The 27,108-nt window shown below is 39.3% G+C and overlaps 1 protein-coding gene across 1 annotated transcript in view; it reads left to right on the plus strand.

Annotated features, from left to right (window-relative positions):
- Pde7b (phosphodiesterase 7B) overlaps positions 1-27,108 on the plus strand; it is a 308,928-nt gene that overhangs the window by 228,360 nt on the left and 53,460 nt on the right. The window contains exon 3 of the mRNA XM_013026804.1: positions 2,546-2,629. Coding sequence (XP_012882258.1) covers positions 2,546-2,629 — 84 coding nt within the window. The remainder of the gene's footprint in view (positions 1-2,545; positions 2,630-27,108) is intronic.

Raw genomic sequence — 27,108 nt, forward strand, 5'->3', positions numbered from 1 at the left:
CTGTACATTTAATATATGCTCATAAAAATGTTTTTAGAAGGACAAGACATGGGTAATATTGAGAGAGCTCTCTGCTTGTGAAATCTAAGCATCTAGAGTTAACACGTGTCCTACTCACTATAAACTTGAACTATAAGCTCTCAGTTCAGGAAACTCAAAGAAAGTCAACAGATTTTTGCTAAGTGCCTTTTAACAGCCTGACCCGTTTTCTGGGGTTAAAGGGTAAGTAGGAGTCTTTTCAGCTATTCTTCCCTAAGCTGCTATTTTCTCACTTATAAAATAAGAAGGGTAAAAGTAGCTCTCCTCGCCAGACTGTGATCATCCAATGGGGAAAAAAATAGACAATAAACTCACTGTGATGCTTTTGAAAGTGCTTTGTAAACTCTAGAGCATTATAAACATATTGTGTTCAAGGGGACTCTGAGGAAGATAGTCCTCAAGTCTTCCTGGCACTTTACTTCTACTATTGACCACCCAATTCATGAGCTTATCAAAAGCTAACAGCATTAATATATATATACTGTTTGTATGTATATGGAGATTGAATTCAAGGCCTTGTGCTTGCTTGGCAAGCATTCTACCACTTGAGCCATGCCCCCAGTCCAGTTTTCTGCTTCCAGTTTTGTTTTTCCAATATGGTCTCATATTTCTGCCTGGGTTAGCCTTGGACCACCACCCTCCTATCTCTGACTCATGAGTAGATGGAATAACAGGTGTGTTCCGCCACTGCTTGGCTTGTGTTTCGAGACAATTTTGCTGCCTTTTGTCCAAGATGACCACAAACTAATCTTCCTATTTCCACATCCTGAATAGCTGGAATTACAGATGTGTACAACCATGCCTAGCCTTTCAGATTTTCAAGTGTATTTTTCCATCTCTTCCTTCCTCCTCTCATTTTGCTTAATATCTTTTTTATCCACTTATCTCCTTTTATTTCACAAATTGTAACATCCTTTAATATCAATACCAGAATCAAAACAGCAAATAACCTCAAGCATAAGAAATAAGGCACCAACATAAAATTCAAAGTAGAGAATAGCTCAAGAGCTAGCAGCTCTACTTGTACTGTAGAATTTCAAGAACACTAGAGACCCTGGTGGGGGTGGGGGCATTTTGAGTGTGGGTCACAATGGATGAGATCTCACCCGGGCCTACTAACAACAAGGATTAGGAAAGTAAACAAGAACACTGTCCCTCTTTTCTCCTCCTAAATTGAGGTCCCATGCTACTGTAGGTCTGAGGGAAAGTGGTTTATGGGTGGATTTTGCTGATTCTTTCATTGACACTCCTGGAATGGAAGCCCTCTCTGACTCAACATTGCTACCTCTTACCCATACAATAGTTAGGATATGCAATGACTGATGGCTCTGGTCTTCTACTGTTTGTCAACAGAGAACAAGCCCTTAGAGTCCATCATGAATCAGACAGCACACAAAGCATGATAGAGAAATGCAAGTCACATGGTGTGCATAATCCCTGCTTGACGGTTCAGAAAGATGTGAACCAGTACTTACTTCCAGGCAACAGGGTTATTTTCCATATTCTGACAATGGCACTTTAAGATATGCAATTTACAATGAGGCAGCTGAGATGCAAAGAAGTTAGATCTCAAGATCACGGGTAGCTAGGCCCTGGTGACTCACACCTATAATCTTAGCTACTCAGGAGGCTGAAATCTGAGGATGGAGCTTCAAAACCAGCCCAGGAAGAAAAGTCTGTGAGACTCTTATCTCCAGTTAATCACCAGAAAACTGGAAATGGTGCTGTGGTTCAGAGAGCTGGCCTTAAGCAAAAGAGCTCAAAGACAGCACCCAGGCCCTGAGTTTAAGCCCCACAGCTGACAAAAAAAAAAAAAAAAAAAAAAAGATGTTCAAGCCTGATATCTCCAAAGCTGTCTTATTTTAAAGGCCACCATCTTGTCCACTCTTCTTTGTTACCTATTTTAATTGGGAAGACAGGATATACACATGAAAATGTAAAATGAACACTGCCATTCAAGGAAACCTGAAAAGAAGTGAGCACCCGGAAGTCTACAGACTACACTAGGTGCAAAGGTGGCTGAGGGTCTGAGGTAGGAGGAGCTAAGCTGACCTCAGAGCAGATTCTGTTGCACAACAATAACACAGCCTCCGGGGAAGGGAAGGGACAAGCCAGTCCGAAACACTGTGCTGGAAGCTAGAAGCAAGGGAAGAACAAAAGCTACAATCCCAGCAAGCCAGTTGATCTTCTAGGCCCAGGGGCTTCATCATAAGGCCCTGGGATGTATTTTTTAAAAGACTGAAAACTCCATCGATTGCTGTCACTTTCACAGATGAATACAAGAGAGCAATCATTCATTTGCTGGAGAATTGCCAAGTGTATTGCCCTCAGCATTAATTAAACATCCCTTCCTATCTCTCGCTAAGTGAGGCGAAAGGGAGTTATTTTTCAAGCCACATGTGGTGTGGGTTCTGTGTGCATAACTGGTTATAAAGAGGATTTACAGAAGAAAAGTGAGTCCATGGTCAATGTCGTCAAGCATTTGTTTGGATTTTCTGTTTTCTAGGAGATGTACGACTAAGGGGTCAGACTGGGGTTCCTGCCGAACGCCGTGGCTCCTACCCATTCATTGACTTCCGCCTGCTTAACAGTGAGTAATCAAGTGAACCTAGGAAGGAACAAATGTTTCTCTTTTTGTAATATTCAAAAATGGAAAAAAGAAAAATTCTTATTTCCCCTTTCAACGTCAAAACCTCCTGAGGTCTGCCTTCCATCCTCCATGTCTGTCCCCATAACTGGAAGCGAAACCTTTGTCTTTTGATTTCCATCCTGGTAAAGTAATTCCAGAGACAAGCTAGGCCTTACCTCTCCAAGCTGCCAGGAGGCCAAATGAGAGGCCATAGATTCAAAATTGCAAAAGATGTATACAAGGAAGGTCATCTTTTCATTTTCCAGCATCTCGTCTCTACATGCCGCCCTATTTTATTGTTAGAACTTTACAAGAGATGTTATTTATGGTTACCATTTCTTTTTTTCTTTATTTTTTTTTGGTTGGTCGTGGTGCTTGAACTCAGGGCCACAATCTGCCATTTCTATACCCCCATTGTCTTATTCCCTCTTGTCTAACCTGAAGTATCCCATCTTCCTGGAGCCGGTGGGGCTCAAACCCACAATTGGCGAAAGGAGTCACCAACACTCAGTCAATAGGGCTAGGAATCATTTATTAGCCATGGCAACTGACTTCCACTATACCAAGACAGTGAAGACAAGCAGCTAACTACGTTGAATTTTCCCCTTATTTTTCTTGGTTCTAACATAACCCAAGACCTTGAGGTATATTCTTGCCTTCCTGATGAAATTCTTTTGCACCTGCAGCTTTCTCCTTGTATTACTTCTGAACAAACACACTGCTTTTCCCTTCTCCTTCCATTACTACTCATTTGAAATTTTGCTCACACTTGGATTCATCTTCTTTTTTCAATCTTAAGTTCCTTTGGAAACCCAAGCCAATGACCAGTCCTGTCTTCCAATTTCGTATCTTCTCTCCTTACCATCTTTCACCTTGAACTTGTGGTAGGCAGGGAGGGAGCAAATGGATAAATTTCACAATTCGCTGCAAGGTTTTCAGTGTTTGGTTCTCCTATCATACCCCATCTATCAATTTCAAAGTGCTGGACTGCATCCACATAGTATTACTTTCCTTTGACATAAACAAGCTCAGCTCAAGGGGTAATTTGATTTACCTCGACCTCTGGAAATTACTAGGAGAAATTAGAACTTGCTATTGCTGATCTTTAGGTCCTTCAAAGGTCAATGGCAGATGGGCATGTTTGTATTTTTCTTGGATCATTTTTCTTCTCCTATCAATGTGCATGTCTGATTTTTTTTTCTTTTTTAAAGCTTTTTCAGAGATACAGGGACTTGGAATAACTCTTTCTGTGCAACAGACAAATTACTCCTCTTACACTCCCTGTGATACTTTTTAGAATTCAGAACTGAGCCATTAGACATTAGACACATCCTGAGGGAGCCCCTCACCTCTCTCTAGGACCCCAAATAGGTTGTTTTTACTTCTTAATGGAAGTCACACCTTTGATTGTCTTAACTGCATGAATTTTAGATCCCAGGCAGTCTATCAAGCAGGGAAAAGATGAACAAATGTGTCCAGTTCACTATTTCCTGTAGGCCAGAACTTTCCAATGATATCACATTCTGAAAATCAGAAGTCTGTCAATAGTGGAAAAAGATGTTATTTCATGGTTTTCAACATAAGCCATATCTTTATTATCTCAAGGTTCTACATAATGATCTTTGCAGGTGTGACTAGGGAATGTTTAATTGTCTTCATCACAAGCATCTGGATGTAAAAATGCCTGTAGGTGGTTTTCTTTTAATGATAATTGCTTCTTTTATTCTTAATCTGACACAACTATAAATATATATATATATATTTATTTAAAGAGAAATTGTTTGCAAGAAATATTTCATTGACACAGCAGTCACTATATAAAAGATCACCTATGAGTACCTCCCATCCTGTCACCCTCCTGCTGAACAGATTTCTGAGAGCTCAGTTCTGCCCAGCTTCCTTTACCAGCCCTCTAGGCTCCATTCCATTCCTCCCCACCTGTGGTCTTGAGCCTTCATCACTGAGTGACAGTGTTTATCACCCACCCATGTGTCCCTGAGGAAAACACATTCACTCTTGTGCCTTTGCATATAACATACATGAAGGGGACATTCATTTACCTTCATTGTATTGTACTTTATATGTGGTCCCCACATGTTCCAAATGCATAAAACACATAATAAATAAGCTACAAGATGCCAAATGATCCCTTTATAATTCCTAGCCTCTTAGTAACTATATAGTTAACATACCAATTGCTTTGAAGAATCTCCTTTAACAGATTATGTTAACTAGATCTAAATGAAAATCATCCACTCCTCACCTTTAACTGAACATCACAAAAAGGACTGAACACCTCTGATCTTTCCCTTATTTATATTCCTTCCCATCCCTCTCTAAAATACCTATGTGTACCCTGTCTACTTAAAACTAAAACCCTACCATTATTATGATTGTCCTCCAGTTTCCTGACTTAGCAATTAAAGCAGTCGGTGATCATGTAGCACTAGGTATGTGGACATCTGTACACACTGTAGCAGTAGGGATGTAGACATAGTCACAGGAACTATCTCTGCATGGCACAGCTCCTGCTATTTCCTAAGTCTACCATCCACTAATTCTTTTTAATCTCATTCATGTTCGTGTTGAGGCTTGCTTGCATGTTAGTATGTTATTTCTGCCTAAAGGGAAGCATTTTGGAATATTTGGGGATTTTCTCCTAAAACTTTTATTTTTTAACCAACCAGTTCCAACTCAACATGATAAGCCTCAAACTAGCATAAAGCAACTCTTCATGTCATTCACTTTAATTCTGAGTCCATTTCTTCCACAGATGCTCATAGACCAAGGCTTCATTTTTTTCTTGTGTTTGCAGTTTGTACTCTCTCTAGGTAGAATCTGATCCACAATTTAAAAACTAAGATTTACAGGGGGAAAAAAAATCACTCTAGCGTCTATTCCTTAGCTGACCATTTGTACAGCCTTCCTTCTAAAATGCCTGGTCACGTCTACATAACTGCTCTTCACTATGCATAACACCCCTGGTTGTTCCCTCTCCACCACCCACTTCAGAACTGGCCTTAAAGCACTGGAATGGGTATAAGGAAAACTGGGCTAAATAGTAAGGCTCATTGTATTGCTCTATTGCTTCCTTTAGATATAGCCCCAATCTGTCACAACAGACAGGGGACAGCATGATTAATACCCAGAATAACTTACTGTCTCTCAGAGCGAGGTTTCTACATATTAGAACAGATCATGAAAGCCAGGCTCTGGTGGCTCACACCCTGTAATCCTAACAACTAAGGAGGCTGAGATCTGAGGATCCATATTCAAAGCCAGCACAAGTAGACAAATCTGAAAGACTTATTAACCAGGCAAATTAACCAGGCAAAAGCTGGAAAGTAAAGGAGTGGCTCAAGTACTAGAATACCACAAAAGCTAAGTGACATTATGAGACCCTGAGTTCAAGACCCAATACCAACACACACACACATACACACACACACACACACACACACACACACACACACCATATAACTAGAATACAAGTAGGCAAGTTATAGCCCATTTACCAAATCTGCCCCCACCCACCCCCTGCCAGATTTGGATCAAAAAGTTTATTGGAGAACACTGTTATACACATTTCTTTTCATGTCTGTCATCTAGGGCTACTTTCACAAAACCAAAGTATCTAATACATAGCCCTTCATTTGAAAAGCTTGCCAACCTCTGGCTTACAAGCTTCTGAAAAAAAAATAGAACTGTTTTATGACACTCAATCCAGTCCATTTCCCTTTGTTAATGGCTTTTTTCTTTTGAACTCCAAGTAACATTGCTTTATTTTCAAGAAGGTACTTAACACTGACCAAGCTTACAGAGTATGGAAATAGAAACAATATGAATCTCACTGTTCATCTAGATTTAAAATTCCAATTTGAAATTATAATTTCTAATTGCAGAAACAATCTTGTTCTAGGAGAGATGCATATATATACATTTATATAATATATATTATATAATTATATAATACCCAGGTTCCTGTTCTAAATATAAAATGGTTAAACACCTGACTTGTTTGGTACAGTCCTCGTTTGCACCTGTTGTCCAAGCATTCTTAATAATAAAACCATCTTTTACTCCCAGAGTATCCTGGTTACACAATAAATTATAGACCAACTGTTTATAAGATTTTCCCACAAAAGGTACTTTAAAACAATGCCTCTTAAAGACCACATACAATAAGTTCAAGAGATCTATGCATAGCATAGTGATTATAGTTAAGAAAAATGCATTATATACTTGAAAGTTCCTGAAAATACATTTGTTATATGTCTTACCACAAACAAATGAGTATGTGAGGTGATCATTTAGATTCAGTTAAGCATTCCACCACATATAGTTAATTCAAAATATCATCCTGTGTATCATAGATATATACAATTTTTATGGGTTAGTTAAAAAATATATAGAACATGTACCCCCAGGAATTAAGATTAAAACATCTTCCTCCAAGATTCTCAAAGCATGGAAATACACAAGACAAAATTACTTGATGAAAGCCAGTTTGAGTTTTTTGTTTGCATTTTACCCAGTGGAGAAGAAAGGCATTTTTGTGAATTTCTAGAAGCTTCTCTGCAGAAGTAGCAAGAAACTGTGGCTCTAACCCCATAAAACTTTAAAGAAGAGAGATGTCTTTGCACCCTAAGCTTGGCGGGGTAGAAAAGTATAGAAGAGAGAAGTAATTATATTTCAGTCCTGAAGAAGTACTAAAACAGACAAGTGGAGGAGGTCAGGAGCAATGGAAATATAACAGCTCTATTATCCTAGTGCCAGCTTCCTGTGGATGTATTTCATTTACCAGCTCTGTTGAGCAGGGGAAACAGGAGAGACTATGCTGATAAGAAATATGCTTAGATATAGCCAGGGAGGTGAGAATGGTGGAGGAATCGCAAACTTCAGAGAGCAGGCAGCTCTGTCTCCTGACTTAATATAATCAGTAGCCTGAGTAGATAATGACTAGGTTGAGATGTTCCCATGGCAACGTCTCAGCACAACAAGATGTGATTTCCACACTGGCTCAGCAGAGGAAGTGACATACAAAGAAAACATTCCCAGGGATGGGGAGGGGAGAGAAGGGAGAGGATGAGGGAAGGAGCCCAGTGCTCCAGAGGGAGGATTCGGGGCAAAAATTTCAGCTGGTACAGACAGCCTGGTGCTCCAAACCAGCCAGGGGCTTTGCAGTAGTAGGTTAATTGACTATTTGGCTTTTCCTGCCTGTTAATTTGCTAATCTTGATCTTTAAAGCTGTATTCCTCTAAACTGGCCTCTCCAGACAAGGTCGTGTTAGCTGCACAAGCACAAGGTCATTTTAGTAAGAATGACAAAAATATTTCACCGTGATTGTGGATTTCCAAAGTAGAACCAAATAGGCAAACACCTATATGAAAACATGACCCAGAGATTCAATTCTTTTCCTTAAGCTGCCGTCTGAAAAGTGGCATCCAGTAGCCATTCTTGCTACATATATCACATTCAGTAAAGATTGTCAATCAAAAGCCACTCAGCAGGTTCCAAAACTGTCCGCACTGAGTTATTAAAGATGGATGAGGGAGTTTCCTTGCAGCATCCATCATCTAGGAGAGAGCTGGTAGCAAATAGTGGCCACATTGCACTAATCTTAAAGGCATCGTTTAGCATCACCTGTAAGAGCCACATGCCATGTGAAGAACCTGAACAACAAAAACAAACAACAAACGTGTCCAGATTGGAAGTAGTCTCGCTGAGAAGATGCTACTGACCTCCACCCCCAGCCCTGTGTCCCCAGGCAGAGAAAGGAAACCGCAGTGTGACTCCTCCAGACTTCTCACCCTTGGGTGTGCCAGCATGTGACGCCCCACAGTTTCAAGGCTCAATATTTACCTTCCTCTAGAAGAAAGCCAGGGATCTGGTTGTGGTTATGGTACTTCCTGGCTCCACTGGATGGGACTCAATGATGTGCTCTTGGGGCCCTGGCTCAAGATTCCCAGCACTTCAGCTGCGGAAGTGCCAGACCCGCAGCATGGTTAGCCACTGAAAGGGCACTTCATCGCACAAGACAAGAGTCGACAGTGTCCTCAGTGTTTTGCTTCTTCCCCATCACTATTCTGTCAGTGAAGTTCCACTGGGCCGCACAGATGGAAGGCACTGTGGCAGGTGCTGGAGATGCAAGGAAGAATGCAACAAGGGCACTACCCATGAGCAAAGACACTTGGCTATGGTAATAATACGCTGTAATAATACATGCGTGCGTAATGAGAGTATATATACTACAAGAAATGCTACAGTTCAGAGGTATTAGAAAAAGGAGGAAGAATTCTGGGGATCAGTAAGTCTGGGTTATCAAGAACTGAGCAGGGGCAGACTAAAGCCGTAGTGACATGCAAAAGGGCTGCAGGCCAAGGCCAACATTTAGTGCCACTTAAAAATATGCATCCAGACTTACAAAACCAGGGTAGAGTTGTCACAAATATCCTCAACGAGATAAAGATGTTATTGAAAGACAGGTTATTCAAGTCAGATCTAAGCAGAAAAGTTGAAAGATCATCCTAAATACCTGTCAGAGTAAAATCATATTCAAAGAGAAACAATTTTCACCTTCTAAAACTAGAGCTGAAAACAGCCATTGCCTTCCAGTTACCCTGGTTGACATCATTTAACGGATTTACTTTGATCTGAGTGAGGGAAAATAGAAAATTGAAGCTGAGAGCCCAGCATTTCCTTCTGGCTATCATTCATTCATTCAAAATACCAAATTTACACACATATACCAAGAATAATGAGCCCAACTTACCCTAAGCCATACAACAACAATGGGACTAAGATAGATTTATGGTGAATAACTTCTGTCTCTGAAGTAGGGGCTAAATGGGGCCTAGTAGATTCAGCAAACAAATACCTGCATGATTCCCTTTAAAATGACCAGAATCAGTAGATGAGGTGAACCTACTGTATGCAATCCTGTGCTGACAATTCTAAGAACAATAAAGGCAACTTCTATCTTCCAAGAATCAACAATCTCATTACAAGAACAAAAATATATGACTTCAAGGACCATAAAAGAGAATAAATAATCTCATTCATAAATAACATAAACATTAAATAAGAGACAAATAACCTCATTCATAAATAACTAACATAAACATTAAAAAGGATACAAGAGAAGGCAGCAATGACTAAACTAGAGAAGAGCCTTGGGCTAAATCCTAACGCACAAGGAAAAATGTCCACTTACTAACAAATTGCCTATGAGACATGTCTGACAATCGGAGGCTAAAGGTCAGTGAAGAAAAAGGTCTGAAGTGTGTTGGCTAGAGAGAAGAATGAAAGCCTTAGAATGTCAAGGTAAAGAATTTGAACTTGATTCAAAGAAAATCATTAGAGAATTTCAAGAAAAAGTTGGATAGGATGAAATAACATTTCAAAAAATTAATCAATATTTCTATATAGGAAGGACAGACAATAAATCAAGAAAAATATAATCAGGCAGCAGATGATACTAACAGAAATGAAAATGCAAATCAGAGAAGTCAGATGGACCAGGATGTTACAACTTGATAACACTGCGTATTGGAAACTCTGGGAGGTGGTCTACCCATCTGAAAAGTTGGAGATGAGGTCAATGCTAAACAAAGTCAAAGGAAGAGTTGAGGGAAAGACGGTAATGTCAAACTGGGGCAGATTGAGTTTGCAGCAAAGTCAAGTGGAAATATCTAGAAGATGGCTTGAAATAAAAGACAGAAGCACAAAAGCTTCTCTCAAAGGTTCTGCTTGAAAATCATAGTCATCCATGAGCCACATGGTCACAACTGGTATCAAAAAGTCAGTGGTGCCAGGCACCAGTAGCTCACGCCTGTAACCCAGCCATTCAGGAGTCTGAAATTTGAGAATCACAGTTGGAAGCAGAAAAATCTGTAAGATTCTGGGCAAAAAAGTCTGTAAGATTCTTATCTCCATTTAACCAACAAAAAGTGAGAATTAAAAGGCTTTGGCTCAAGTGGTAGAGCACTATCCTTGAACAGAAAAGCTAAGAGCCAGTGCTCAGGCTCTGAGTTCAAGCCACGGTACACACACACACACACACACACACACACAAAAGAGCAGAGGAGTCAGTGATGAGTTGGTTCAAGGGCTCCTATGCTTTTAGTTTATAATAAGCCTGGTGGAGAAATACACTATAAAATAACAACAAGAAAGCCTACAATGATTTTTTTAATAGGAAACTATCTAGACATCACAGTTCAGATACAAGTTTGACCTCTCCCCACAGCACTGATTCTATTTGGTACAGAAGTGACCATGTGTGTCAGACTTAACCTACCATCACAGGGCACAGAGCAATCGCTGTTTTCTACTGAGCAGCACTTGATTGGACAACCCTTAATCCACTGGAATATTTTTGGTATTGGTGGCCTCCTTAGATTTCTAGAGATAGTAAAATATAAAGAGAAAGAGGAGTAAATTAGGTTTCTTTTGATTTAAGTCACCCAATGAGTCACTGAACTAGAATGGCTTTTTTGTTCAATAAAATTTAATTCAATCTCCTACCAGGACAGGCAGAGCTTATCTCTTGTGACTTCATTAATAAACAAAGCGAAGGGTTATTTCCTCTCATTGCCACCCCACCCTCCTTCTTAGATTTAGAAAAATCTAAGAGATTCACTGTGGTCCCCATTCTCTTACACTTGGGGAGGAAAACTCACCCTTTAATACCTTTTATGTTGCCAAACTGACATCTCAGCCTTAGCACACACAATCAACAAGATCTTGTTTTCTTTCTAACCAGCAAACCGAATTGCCTTGGGGAACCTGGGTGGTGTTTATTGCTTTTCAGTAACCTTGGGAGGGAGGGCAGCAATTATGAAAGGAAGTCCCAAGGGGAAAGTGGCCACTGTCACTACATCTAACAAGGGCCACTTTAACAGCATTCCGTGGGGAAGTGTTGAATGCCTCTCAGGCAAGACACCCTAGGTTGCAGGTCCCTCAAAGAATAGAAGGATTGCTGGAAACCCTATAAATAACAAAAAGGCCTTTTGCAATCAGGCCCTAGGCTGTCTCCCAGCCTCTGCTACCATGCTGTGTCCCACTTAGAGCTCACTAAACTCCCTCTGCCCCCCTAGACCATCAACAGAGAAAACTGACAGCAAAACAGTATATCTGACCTTAGACCTGGGTTTGAACCTACTTCTTTTGTGACGTTAGAAAAGGTACTGAAAGCGGTCCTTGTGTATGGAAGGAGATGATAATCACCTTCACCAGCTTGTGCTGAGAAATGCATGAAATAAACATGTCCAGCAGCCTGTCCCCCTGTGAGGTCCATAATAAATGACATTGAACTTTGGGTGTTCCTTCTCTCTGCTCTCCCTAGCCACCCAAAAAACATCTGCTAAGCCTTTGGAGCCCTAGCCCAGACAACCATGAATTTACAGCTACCATCTTCAACCCTCCCAGCCGCCAAACTGCTCATTCTCTCAGCCCATCTCTGCTACAGCAGCATCCAAATGTAAATGTTCACCCCAGGAAACCTGAACAGCTAGTAGAGCTCAGTATCTTTGCAAATTGTCCTGAAGCAATCGAATGCAACAAACCTGGTTCCAGGGCTTTGATGAGTATTTGGCCGTGACAAGCTTCGGTATCTATCTGTTAGAGCATTCCCATGTTGTAGCCATACTGTAACAGCTAACATGTGTGGAGTTCTTGGGAGCTACCTACAGCTTTAGGTTCTTTGGACAGACTGTCTTACATTGTCTTTTTTTCTTTTCTGTCTTTTCTGTGATGGGATTAAGGACTGAACCCATGGCCTCATGCTGGCTAGAGCTAGACAAATGCTCTGTCTATCATTGAGCTACACCCTCAGCCCACTGACTAGCTCATCGAATCCACAAAATCCTTCTGAAGTAGACACTGCATTTTAACATGAGAAAATTTAGATCAGTTTGGGACACATATAGCTCACCCAAGGATAACCAGCACTTCTTAAGCCAAACTTCGAACATGAATGCTAATGTTTAAATGCAATGCCCCATGCAATATGTTCCTTTTGCATAATAGAGTATATGTGGCAATTATTCCATTTATATATTTTGTGTGTGCTATGATTATTTTATGGTGCTTAGTTTTCTTTTGGTATCAAATTACTTCAAAACCATTAAACAAATACCTCTATAACTTAATGTAAGATATATCATTAAGCATCTAAAATGTTAGATCTTCTGGCTTTTCTACTTTATTTTTCAATATTCCTGCTGCTGTGACAGAAGGTTCAAAATGACAAGTGACTCATATCATCGCCCAACCTTGTATCCTTTGATAAGAAAGAGAGGGTGTGGTGGAGCCCACTGAGGAAAATTGTAAGCTGTCCCCAAAGAAGGGGGAAATGGAATCACTAATGTGACCAATTAAAGTCAGATTTGCATCTGGCACCAGTTGCTTTAATTTTTCTCAAGAGGGAGTTGCTTATTTCCCGTCATGCAAACTGTGTATCATTGAAAGAAAATGCCTTGTAGTGTTCATAACATATTAAATTAAAAAAAGCAGAATACAAAATTCTATATCTAAAATTATCTGTGTTTATAAAACTATATCATAATTTTATCATGGTTCAAATGATGATTACTTGCTCCTATTTTTCTATTTTTCCTATCAGAACATGTGTTACTCTTGTAATGAGAAAAAATGATTTATCTTTTAATGTCTACCAGAAATAGATCTTTTTCCTAAATAAAGCAATATCAAGATGTAGAAAATAGAGATAGCAAACATTATTTAATAGGTCACTTTAGACAAAAAGATTGGAAATTGTGAAGTTGGGTGACAATAAAAAAAAAACTAGTGCTTCAGTTTTATTTTTAAGAGATAAGAAATTTAGGTGGAAAAATTGGGGTGGGTTTTCAAGTCTGCATTTTATATTAAAAATTAAGTAATATATGCTGTTGTGTTATATTTTATTGCTACCTTTAGTCATATAAAGAGGTTTTGATTCAACTTGTCAATCCATGAACATAATACATCTTGATCAATGCCATTCCTTTGCTCATTGCCCTCACTCTGGACCTGAAATTCTAGTATCTTTTCTCCCAGAGGCACCAAGACATTCCTGCCTCCTAGGAGAAGAGATGCTGAACTTTTGTCTTCCCTTTTCTGACAATGCTTGCTGTCTGATGAAGGAAAATACTCCCTCACCTTTCTCTTCTCGTTCTTTCATTTGTGCCCAAATCTTCTATTTTTGGAGAGATTTCTTTTTTTAATCCAAAAAGCTAAAACTTCCCGATCCAAGCAATCTTTGTCTTAAAAGATATAAAACAAATCATTTTTTAAGAAGTAAAGATAAACTAGATTTAACAGTTCACATTTACCGAGCAATTACTGTATGCAGGCCATAAATGATAGGAGTTGTTTTGTGTTTTTTTTTTTTTTTGGGTCCGGTCGTGGGGCCTGAACTCTGGGCCTGGGCGCTGTCCCTCAGCTCTTCAGCTCAAGGCTAGTGCTCTACCACTTGAGCCACAGCGCCACTTCCGGCTTTTTTCTTTTGCTTATGTGGTGCTGAGGAATTGAACCCAGGGCCTCAGGCATGCAAGGCAAGCGCTCTACCACTGAGCCACCTTCCCAGCCCCTTGTGTTGTTTTTTTTTATAAAAAAAATGGAAGTTTGGGAAAAGGATTGCTACACAACTCACAGAAACACAGATAAACTGGCAGGGGCACAGAAGACCCCAGCGGAAAAAGCACCTGGCATTCTTGTCAAGTGGGTAACTTGGCACTTGGATAAAAACTGCATATTTTAAGTGGAGTATTTTTAAAGATATATTCAAATCTACCTTAGGACTAAGGAAAAGCTTGATTTCATTCAAACAGTTGAGAGTATATGGATCCTGGAGTGGATGCATAGTGTTGAAGCAGAAAGTTGATTAAAAAGCGTTATGCTAACCAGACACTGATGGCTCACGTCTGTAATCCTAGCTACTCAGAAGGCTGAGAGCTGAGATCCAGGTTCAAAGCCAGCCTGGCAGGAAAGTCCTTGTGACTCTTACCTTCAATTAACCACCGAAAAGTTGGAAATAGATCTGTGGCTCAAGTGGCAGAATGATAGCCTTGAGCAAAAAAAAGCTCAAAAGCTCAAGTCCCAGGACCTTACACACCACACACACACACACACACACACACAATGCATTGTACTCACAAACTGACTTGTTGAATTTAAAACCTTTGTATAATTACTTAAGAAAAAATTATATAAATATTATATATATATATATATTTAAGCAGGAGAAGCAAAGTGATGCAAAACAAGGCCAAAACCTTTAGTATAACAATGGAGATTGGTTGGAATTAGCCCAGAGACTTCTTCAATGACAGTTTATAATATGCTCTGTTTAAAAAAAGAGAGAGAGAGGATTCCTAAAGGCTTCTGAACTTGTGAATAAGGAAAACATATTTTCTTTCCCTCTTGTCTTTTCCATAATGACTGGTTGATTATGCTTAATATTATAACTAAGTTACAAATATCCAATTATTCCTGAGCACTATGAAAATATAGTCTCTCAGCTGGGCACCAGTAGCTCACAACTGTAATCCTAGCTACTCAGGAGGCTGAGATCTAAGGATCATGATTCAAAGCCAGCCCGGGCAGAAAAGTTCGTGAGACTCTGATCTCCAATAAACCACTAGTAAACCAGAAGTGGCGCTGTGGCTCAAGAGGTAGAGTGCTTGCCTTGAGTTGAAGAGCACAGGGACAGAGCCCAGACCCAGATTTCAAGCCCCATGACCGACAAAAAAAAAAAGAAAGAAAGAAAAAAAGAAAATATAGTCTCTCTTCAACACACTACTCCAAACTTCTATCTTGAGATTGACTTTTTTTTAAACAAAATGCATTGTAACAATAGCATATACTCCAATCAGCATTCAGTTCTTCTTCAAATTTGTTATACAGACAATCCAGAATTTCAATACAGTATCAACATAGAATGTATAATTATATATTGTAATTCTCATATTAGCTGAACTTTATTGAAAGTGTTCTAAGTGTTGAGCACCCTTTGGCTTGGTTTGATTTGGTTGGCTTTGGCTTGATTCATTGAGACAGAGTTTTGCTATATAGCACAAACTGACCTTAAATTCTCCATCCTCCTGTCTCAGTGGATGGATTACAAGTATGTACTTCCACGCCTGCTACACTATTCTCTTTCAGTGGGGGAGCAGAGAGTGGTCATGGGTCTTGAACTCAGGGCCTGGGCACTGTCCCTTAGCTTTGTTGCTCACGGTTAGAACTCTATCACTTTGAGCCACAGCTATACTTCAGGTTTACAGGTTTATTGGAGCTAAAGTCTCACAGACTTTCCTGCACAGGTTGACTTTGAACCAAGATCTGCTAGTGGTTAAGATGGAATCTTGTGAATTATTGTGCTCAGGTTGGCCTCATACCTCAACCCCCTCTCTGCCACCCAAGTAGCTAGGATTACAGGCTTGAGCCACTGAGCCCAGCAAGTTGCTTTCTTTAAGTAATCTCTTTTCATCCAGTATTTTCTCTATCACATATATTCTTCTCTTATTTCAGCAATCATTATTCTTTAACAGGCACTACCAGGTCTCCAAACTGGGACATTCTTTTCTCTATCACTACTATCATATCTTAAAATTGACAAGTTTTCATAGGTAAATAGACTATGATACTTCAACAGAAAATGTCTTTTTAAATGAGTTGTTTAATATATTGAACAACAGGTAGGTTCTCATCAGTTGAAAGTTCTTCTGATGGAGAATTGCCAAAGATAGATGTTTTTTAAATAATTAGCATAATTCAAAAACCCTAACCAAAAAATAAATAAAGGCTATTCAGGACTGAATTTAATGTTTCTTTAATGATTCATGACTTCTCATGCTCTTAGAACGCTTCGGGGTCAATTATTTTAAACAGCAATTGCTAAGTTGAACTTCAAAACCATCTTGGTGAAGCGTCAAGTGTTGTTATCATTAAAATTTCCACTTGCTGAATTGATAAAGGCCATCAGTACCACCTCAGATTTTGAAAATATTCTAAGGCCATGGGTTTTTATTTCAGCTCTTTGAAAATGACTAACTGAAAAATACAATGGGTGAATTTCATCTAGCAGTGATAGCTAGATATGTAAGAAACACCCACTCTGTGGGAATTAATAATAAGATGTGTCACCATTGTCTTGTAACAAGAATGATTGTCTCAGAATAGTTTTGAACTCTCTATTGAAGAGCTCTCACCACCTTAAATCACCTTTCAAGATTATTCCTAATTGTCTTAAATAGAGATTAGGAAAATGAATACCTATACTTCTTTAAGTAATAATTAAAAGGCTCTGGTAACTATTTATCAATTATATTAATGGCATAACAATAGGAAAGGATGACTCAAAGGTGATTTTAGGACAATTTAAATTATATATGAAAATAAAGGTGCTTATTCCAAAAGATTTCTTGTCATGGATGGCACATTCTCTTTTTACTGAAGTTGGATTATGTATAATGTGAAGATAACAGCAGTTGCAAAGTTTGCCTTATTACGAGAAGTTCTCCAAAATGAGTTCAATTATATTCATCTGTTTTCTACTGCTATAACAAAATGCCCAAAGCTTGGCACTTTATACAGAAAGAGGGGTCATGTATCTCAGTTTTGGAGGGTCAGGAGCCTGGTCCTGACAGCTGCTCAGTTCGGGTGAGGTCCCTTCGCGCTGCATCAAGGGGCAAATAGAAGAAATGGCAGTCAAAACTGGGGGAAAATGTTGATCTTCTCAAACCCAACGACTCCTTTTTTTATCACTCATATTTTATTAGCAATCTCTTTTGTTATCTTTTAAGAAAAACCATAGCCTCCTTATTCACCTAAGTTTAAAAAAAATCAATAGAAGCTGAGACCTGTAATCTTTTTTATTTTATTTATATATATTTTTCCCGTTGTGGGGCCTGAACTCTGGGCCTGGGCACTGTCCCTCAGCTCTTCAGCTCAATGCTAGCACTCTACCACTTGAGCCACAGCGCCACTTCCGGCTTTTTTCTTTTTGCTTATGTGGTGCTGAGGAATCGAACCCAGGGCCTCATGCATGCAAGGCAAGCGCTGTACCACTGAGCCACCTTCCCAGCCCGAGACCTGTAATCTTAACCACTCAAGAGGCTGAGATCTGAGGATTGCAGATTGAAGCCAGCATGGATAGGAAAGTCCATGAGACTCTTTTAACTCCACTAAAATACAACAGCAGCAGCAACAACAACAACAATTTAAAATAACCCAGAAGTGGAGCTGTGGCTCAAGAGGTACAGTGCAGGCTTTGAGCACCCAGACCCTGAGTTCAAGCCCCAGGACTAGCATATAAATATATCCCTAGCTATGTTATAAATTAGAAAGATAAGACAAGCAAATGCTTAGGAGTAACCATCCTAACAGGCATGAAGATGGAAAGGCACGTCTGATGCCTGTGTGCTACATCCTGTGAATGTGACACAGGTGTGCTGTATTGGAAGCAGAGTCAAATATCATAAGCAATCTAGGTGGAAAGCAGTGCCTGGAAAAATGCTGTTCAACACTCCCTCCTTCTAGATCACCTCACACACACAAACCCTGCCCATTTGTGAAGTACTTGCATTCCTAACAACAGAATTAAGCTGTACAAAAAAACACTGTATGCTAATATATAAAACAGAGAAAAGGGATTAGGTTTCAACAGGCATTTTGCTGGATACCTGAATACCTGAACAGATGCTACAAATCTGAAGGAGGCATAGGGCAATTTTTCACTGTGTGGAGCATCCCTGGCTTCCTTCTAATCTCATTCTGGCCCTTGCCCTCATTCTGACAACCAAAAATGTCCCATGCCATTTCTCCAATGCTTCTAAAGAAGTTATTCCTCCCACACTGAACTCACAAGTCTCAACGGTACTTTTGACTTTATTTGCATCTTAAGCTGTTCATTACTACCTTATCTGTCACTAAATGGCTTTGGGATTTTTATTTTTCAGGGATAGGGTTTGGATTAAAAATGTCTTAAAGCTAAAACATAGTTTCTAAAACTATTACATTATTCTAGCATTATTGTTATTGAAGTTGTATTAATTGCATCATAAGTTTCCATTGGTTTCCATTTTCTCTTAGGCTTAAAGGTGGTTTAAAAAAAAAGAATATATATTCAGAGAAGAGAATCACATAGGTGCAATAACTATGTGCACCAGACCATACAAAGTAATATTTATCTAAATAAATTCCAGGAAGTAGAGATGAGATTTTTTTTCTTTGTTGCTGTTTTTGTTTTCATTTCCTTTTGTCTTGTTTGTTTGTTTATCTGTCTCTGGTGGGGGGGATAATGGAGAAGCACAGAAATGGTTGGACAAAGCGTGAACTAATGCAGTAGTGGTATTCACTAGACACTATGTTGAAAATTAACTATACAACTTGTAGGTGGGGATGGGAAGGAAAACTGGGACACAGTAAGGGAAAGGGTGACATTATTCCAAAAGAAATGTATTCTTTATCTTACTTACATAACTGTACCTCCTTTATACACCACCTTTACAATAACAATAATAAATTCTAAATACCAATTTTTAAAAAGTCAACATCAAATTTCTAGAAGTTTGTTCTAAAGAAAACTATGTCAGAGCTGGTACACTGAAAAGAAACTGAAATTCAACATCACTAAAAATTAGGATGCTGAAAATTAGATACTTTTGAAGGGATCTAAGCCTCTCAGGATCGTACACTTCAACTTTTGACAGCATAGCTTTAACAGATTCCTGACACGTTTAAGTGGATTTTGACCAAGTCGTGCTGAGAAATTTGCAACTGCAGCATTTATAGAGATGTACAAAGAAGAGAGGAAAGAAATTAATGAGAACTTTCCAAGGTGAAGGACCTTGAACTTAACTGAACTTCTGAACTTTGCACCCTGTTGTGACACTTCTGACACTTTGAAGAATAGTTCTGGATTGTCTCCAAGTAGCATACTCCTCACTCTTCATTCCCCAGCATGTGACATCTGTCAAGCCCACCAGGTCATCACGAGGGCAGACAGCCACTTGTCACCCCCAAGAGCATGTTTTCTGGAACACTGAAAAGCTGGACAGGTCTGGCTTTGAGAGCCTGGTACTTTGGGATATTGATTCCTAGTCATTTAGAAAGCTCTCTTAGCACATATGTGTGAATCAAATATGTCCCACACAAGTCAGCAGGGATGATTGGACACCCAGTCCCTTAATTTTGATCATAAAGCTGATCACTGAAAATAATAGCCAGATTTGTGTGTGTGTGTGTGTGTGTGTGTGTGTGTGTGTGTGTGTGTGTGTGTGTGCTGGTAAGCAATACCAGATTGGTGGTTCAGATGAGAAAGACAGAAGTAAGGCTCTACAGCTTGGCATTGTCTCCTAGCAAACTCATGTAGTGGCTGGGCTTTGGGATGAGATAGAAGATATGGGGATTGTAACCATGAGATATACAAGACACTATATTGAAAATGAACTTTACAACTTGTGGGGGGGAGGAATTGGGAAGGTGGGGAGGGAAGGGATGGTAGGGGGAAAAACAAAGGAGGAAGTAACAATGCTCAATAAGAAATGTATTCATTACCTTACTCCTGTAAGTGTAACCCCTCTGTACACTATTTTTACAATAAAAAATGTATTAAAAAAAAAGCAGATATGGGGGCAGAGGAACAGAGAGAGGGGAAAGAAGGTGGCTGGATGAAATCTAAGTGTTCTTACCCAGTGCCCTGTTCTATACTAGGCCTCACCCTGTAGTAATAACACTCTACTCATCCTCAACAAAGCAGTTACTCATGTGTAGCAGGATTGTCATAGCTAGTTGTTTTTCTAAACCACTAAGCTAATAGTTCCTTGAAGATAGGGGCTGTGCTTTCTTTCTCTCTTAATCCCAAGTGCTTAGCAGGATAGAATGAGTAAGGAAAGGGTACAAATCAAAGAAAACCCTTCATGGACTTGTTTTCATAGGAGTCCAAGTGCCTACAAGAAAAGTGAACTAATAATTATCACTAGTTCAAGTTTATGAGCCTAGGAAACAGTAACAGACAGGATAAAAACCAGTAGAGAATCTGTAACACATAAAATAGTCATGAACAGTCCCTACACTCTTTGTTAGCTGGTATTTTTTCTTTGTGAGATATAATAGAACTCATTTTAAAAATGAGTTGGTATGTAAAGCTAAGGCAAGGGTTTTAGGCTTTCTAGCCAGTGGCTCACATCTCTAATCCTAGCTACTTGGGAGGCTGAGGTTCTTATTTTGGAATAGCCAACAATTAGCTTAGTACTTGAGCCAAAGTAAAATTTCAGTTAACGTTGGCTAAGGAGAAGGAAAGGACTGATGAGCTATTGAAACAAAAAGGCACAACTCTTCTTTTTGGTCATTCTGCAAGTCCTTAGTCTAATTTGTTCCATAACTCATAACTCTGCCTCCCTCATCATCTATTCCTCTTCTTTGAGGGCCAGCAATGGCAATCTTCATTCTGAGAAGTCCAGGGCCAGTGAGCTAGGAGGAGACAAAGCAAGAGAAAGAAGTCTTAGCACACACTTTGCACCCATGCCTCCTTGGGCATTTCTATGCCACTTCTTGTTCTCTCCTTGCCATAGGCTTCTCTTTTTTTTTAGTTGTTTTTTAAATTAGTTTTTCATTGTGAAAATACTGTACAGAGGGGTTACAGTTACATGAGCCAGGTAATGAGTCCATTTCTTATCAAGCATTGTTGCCTCCTCCTTCGTTTTTCCTCTACCATCCCTTCCTTCCCTCTCTTTTGATTTCCTTTCTCACTCCTTTTCCGCTGTTAGATCTTCTCCACCCTGCCAGGCCCCCCACATACATGCCAGGCACCATCTTGCTTCTCTCCCCTAGAAAAGACAGGCTTCAGACTCCATCAAGGCTGAAAAGCAAAATTAATAATCTCCCTCTTAAGGGTGGAGCACTTCCTACTCAATAACTTCCTCTTGCTCAGAGTCAGTCACTTTAGATTACAGTTCCTAGGCATTTTATACTGACACCTCCCTTAGCCTTACATACACAGCTAAGGCAGAAATAAATGTCGGAAAAAAAAAAAAGAATAACGAACCCATGCCAACATATTCCTCTGGGTACTTGAGCGCAGAAATCCTGTCATCAATACTCTGTCCCTTGAACAGAGTAGATCCTCAATGGCTGTGTGTTGGTAGAGACTTTCCACATGGCTCAGCTCAAACATCCAATGCACTCACTGTTCAAAGGCTTCCAACTCAGTCATTGACAACCACTAAAGAATCTGATCCATCATTAAATAACCACTCCTGATTAGAATATTACTTAACAGCATAAAAGTAGGAAGATATGTTGAGACAACATATAAAAGATATGTGTTTGAAGAAGAAAAACCTAAAGCAGAGAATGACCATGGCCCAACCACATGAAATGAACAAGATTATGCTCTGAGGCGTGTGTCAATCGGCAAACTCTCTGGGTACAATTTTAGATGACTTTGTTAAACCAGAGGCCTGGGCACATCCCGTCGGTTTTATTTTGAGCAGCTGTTTTGCCCAAGTACCTCCCACTCTTTGCTTTCCCCACATCCAGTGGCTCTGCTGTATATACACAGCAAAAATGTTTGTCTTGTCCAAAGCGGCAGGCACTACCCAGTGTCTGTGAATTGCTTTGGGTAACAATAACCAAATCACATTAAGTCATGTCAGTAAGACATGTGTTCTCAATTTTAGAACCCACAAGTGATTTATTATTCATTTCCTAATACTACATTTATACAGTTGGCGAAACAGGAAAGTTACATATACAGAATCACTTCCAATTTTTTGCTATGCAGTTATTTCTCTGGATGTTTTCTAGTTGTTTTATGAGTTATCAAGATTAACATTACAGTATCTTTCATTATGACATTCCAACTCAATGATGCTAATTTTAATCTTCAGCCTTTACATCATTATTGAGTTTTAAATGCTTCCTTTCACTGTTTTTGTTTTGCTGTTCTTTTTGTTATTATAAATAACATATTAGATGTCCTGGTTTAAACTTTCAGTGTCCAGTACAATCTTGTTACTAGTTAGTAATGTTGTACCACAGATTTCTAGAACTTTCCAACTTGTAGAACTGGAAGTCTCTACGCATTGAACAGCAATTTCCCATTTCTACTTCCCCCACCCCATGATGTCCATCATTTCATTTTCCGTTTCTGTTACACTTTTAAAGAAAGCCCTTCAGCATGAAATGTGTCACTAGCCCCTATAGCAAATAGGGTCCTGGGCTATGCAGTTATCTTTCTCTTCATCTTTACCCTTTCCTGTAAAGTATAGAAAATAATGACCAGGGAGTCATAGTCAAGATCAGAAACACTGACGTTCCAGTCCCTGCGATGCTACTTACCAGCTGAGCTGATGATCTTGTGTAATTCCAAATCCATTTCTTTATAAAAAATGAAACTACACATACCAACTTCACAATCCCCACCTTTATGAAAATTAAATGACATGACAATCGTAAACAAGCTCAAAGCCTCTTAGCTCCATCACCCCTGACCCCCACTACTGTTCTGGCTGTGATTGAATGCATGGAACTGGAAACCAACTGTGTTTGTTCTAGAATAAGAACAGCTGTCACAGGTCAAGATCTGTCATGCAAGTGGACCCGGCAGTAATCATTAACAAGTCTTTCCCCTCTCTAATCTGGTTTAGTGTGAAAACATAGCTGTCCCATGGCCTGGGAGCGTCTTAATGGGATAATGTTCCTTAAACACGTCTTACACCAAGACATGATTACTCTTGATTACTGATCATGATTGTGATTACTATGATCCATATGTAACCATGGCTACAAGGGGCCAGTCTTAATGCACAAGGGGCCATCTGTAGGTCTCTACTGACTGAAGGGAGAATATTTACATGTAAAGAATCATACTCTTTGTCTATAGGGTAGAGTACTTACCTAGCAGGCTCAAGGCCTTGAGATCAATCTCTGGCATTTCATGAGGAGAAAGAGAAAAGAGAGAAAGAAGAGAAAGCAGGTGGGGGGAGGAGAAAAGAGGGGAGGAAGAGAGGAAAAGAGGGAGGAAAGAGAAGGAAGAAAAGAAGGAAAGAAAAAAGGGAGAGAGGGAAGAAAGGAGAGAAGGAGAGAGGCAGGGAGGGAGGGAGGAGAGAATTACTTATAATACCCACTAAACTAAGTTAGAAGATTCACATACATGAAGTGAATTTTTAGCCAACTTTGTAACCAACAAATTCATTTAGAATATACTTACTTTCTAAAGAATAAAGCACAAATGTAAGTTTTTAGGAATAGAAGTTCCTACTCAAGCCTCTGCCCATGATTCTAGGAAGCATAACACTGACCTACCGCCATTCTAAAAACACACGTGAAATCATCTCAGAAAATCCAGCATAGTCATCAAAGAAGCAGAGATTCAAAGTCTTTCACTTCCATTATCTGTCCTTTTACATGACTGAATCTTACCTCCTCTAGCCAAGTAATTCAACCACCCATTCCCTCACTTTTCTTAATTTTTAGGGTATATCTTGAATTTTTTGCCATTCAATAAAGCAGTTTATGTATGCAGTGCATCTGGTCTGTGTCATCACTTCAACATTTTCACACACACACACACACACACACACACACACACACACACACACCCTTCGACCCACTCTTCCCTTCTATTTCTCAATTCTGTAGTATAGACAATGAATTCTTGCCTTCTTTCCCCTTTCATCCTTCTACCCTGCTTCCCTTCGCCCCACCATCCCATCTTGCAAGTACCCATTTGTAGGTAGATGTTTTATAAGCCAAGCATCATAGTAAATAAGACAAGGTCCTGCTCACCAGTCTCAAAGTGCTCATGGTGTGCAGCATCTACAGACTAAGACAAACTAAATTACTACAATACCAACTGCAAAGCATTCATACCCAAAGGTGTCTGTATGCATCAGACCAGGAGGCCAGAGGTGAGAATCAAGGACGGAAGGGACTTCAGCAGGTGGAGAAAGTTCAATTGTGTATTGCGACAGAAAACCATGGGGAGCAACGGCGAGAGCCAGAGACCTGTGGGAGATCAAAATGGAACAATAAATTGGCATCATATCGTAGAAGACCACAAATGCCAAATTAAATCATCTGATTTTCGCAGACTTTGAGGAGCCATTGCAGGATTTGGAACAGCAAGATGACATGGTTGGAATGGTGCTAGAGGAATACATCTGTCAGGCATAGGTGAGATAGATTGGAAAAGAAGACTACAACAAAGGGTTAGTCCAATTTCTGGGATGTGGACCTGAAAGGAAAGGCAGAGAAGTGGACCTGCATTACAGCACATGTTTGGAATTCGGGTAGTAATGCTTAACAATTGAAATACATATCTCCAGATAAAAGACCACATTTATTTAAAATTTATGCTGAGAACTAGAGAGTTATGTAGCAGTTTTTAACCTCAGGAGACATAAAATCAACTAAAAGTTTGGTCACCTCAATTTGCTTACCACAAACCATTGCCCTCAAAACTCTGGATTTGCTAAACATTTCAAACTCAGAAGCGGAGGGTTCAATAAAACCACATTGCGCCTGGCATGTGTTTCTCGGTGAGGGCTGAGGAAATTTGATCTGATTCATACTAATTTATTTAAATTTCATTCAAACTGAGATTTTTTTTAAAAAATCTACTGCCCCAAGAATTTTTCAGAAATTACTTTTGAAGATCTTTTCCATCCTTACGAAAAGCAAACAATAGTTTTCGAACCCTTGCTAACCCTGGAATTCACACTCTGTGGATTGGAATGGATTTTTACAGTAGGCAAACCAGGAAGCTTTTCTGCCAGAAATGTGTGTGTTGAGAAGGACGAGCCTTTGAGCCTCTTGATCACATTTCTTTTGTGAATGCAGCAGGTATGAACATAGACAACTGGGGAAAACCAAGTCCCTCCTACCCTGTTGTTCACAACAGCCAAGTTGGTTTCTCATCACTGTCGAGAACATAAATGAAAACTCGCAACTGAAAAAAAAATGAAATGTTAAGAAGTTAGAGCTAAAGAAACAATTTGACTCTGCCATACAGAAGACTGTTCTTCCTCCATCTCTCCTCCTTCTCCTCCTTCTCCTCCTCCCACTCTAGTGGTGTCAAAACAAAACTCTCCTAGTGACAGTCATCAAGAAGTCGTGAGTAACTTTCATACACGGAACTGCTAATGTCGTAGAGCTTGAATACATTGTAGTCAAGAATTGAGTTTCTCAAACTTAAAGTAACTTCTTAGATCCTCCCAACTCAAATGGATTGCCCGACTTCAAGCAAAGTTTTAAGGGGATGTTGTGTTTTATTTCACTTTGGGTTTTTATCTCTTCTTTCTTTTTAAATTTTCTCTTACTTTTGTGGTGTTTTGGTTATTGCCCATGGTTTTTGTGGTTGGTATTTTTATTTGTTTTATAATGTTTACAACTTGTTTTCTCTTGTATTAAATTCTGAGGCTAGCAAATGCTCTGGATGGTTAGGAATTTAGTTCTATCTCAATCAAATTGCTCAAGCTCTCAAAAGAGACTAGTGACTTCGTCTTAAGAATATGTCTACTCTTGGGTAAAACAATCTCCACAGGCCAAATAATATGATTGGTCATTATCAGTCTCTACACCCCACTTTCTGACTCAGAGAATGAGCCCAAGTAGAAATAAACAAATATGGTCATTTATGGCCACTGAGGATTTCTAAGAGGCTGAAGAAGACATCATATTTTATTTTAAAAGATTTTTTTGGCAGCTGGATTTTCTTATGAATAAATGGAAACTTTAATGTCTAGAGATGCTAAACTATGAAAAGAGAGATTTGAATAGTGAAGTCATGGTAGCCAAAACCAACTTATGAATTTTGTTCAGAGTACATGAAAATGAACCAAAGTGTTTAATAATTCAAAATGTGCACCAGTCTCATTCAGACACTGACATCTTTAGCACCTCATCAAAAAACGAAGAAGCCGACAGTGTGTTTTGGAAATCCACCAATACTGTTTTCTACATACTGCCTCTTTTTTCCCTATTTCTTAAAGTAATCTACTTTTTAAAAAATCACATCTTAGTACATCTTAGACTAGGTACCTTCAATCTCCAAATCTTTATGCCTGCTTTAAAGAAAATTGCCATTCTCAATAATCTACTAGCCTTCCATCTTTGCAAGGATCCTAAACCCTTAACTATTAGAATGAATAACAAGAGAGGAAAACTCTGTTGTAAATTTGCTAGTTGTGTTTCTCGATACTTAAAATCAAATAATATATATACATATGGCTGTATAAAGTGGTTACCATTCCACATGTCAGTTTGTGAGTACAATGTATCCTAACCAATACCACCCCTTATATCATCCTACTATCCCCATACCTCCCAAACCTACCAGTCCTCTCAAGTTTTCTTTCACAGGATATGCATTGAATATCATAACTGTGCCCCCTCAATTTCTTGCCTCATCTTTTTTAAAGCTGCATATTGAATGC

This window comes from Dipodomys ordii, unplaced genomic scaffold (genome assembly GCF_000151885.1).
Source record: "Dipodomys ordii isolate 6190 unplaced genomic scaffold, Dord_2.0 Scaffold97, whole genome shotgun sequence".
NCBI classification, from domain to species: Eukaryota; Metazoa; Chordata; class Mammalia; order Rodentia; family Heteromyidae; genus Dipodomys; species Dipodomys ordii.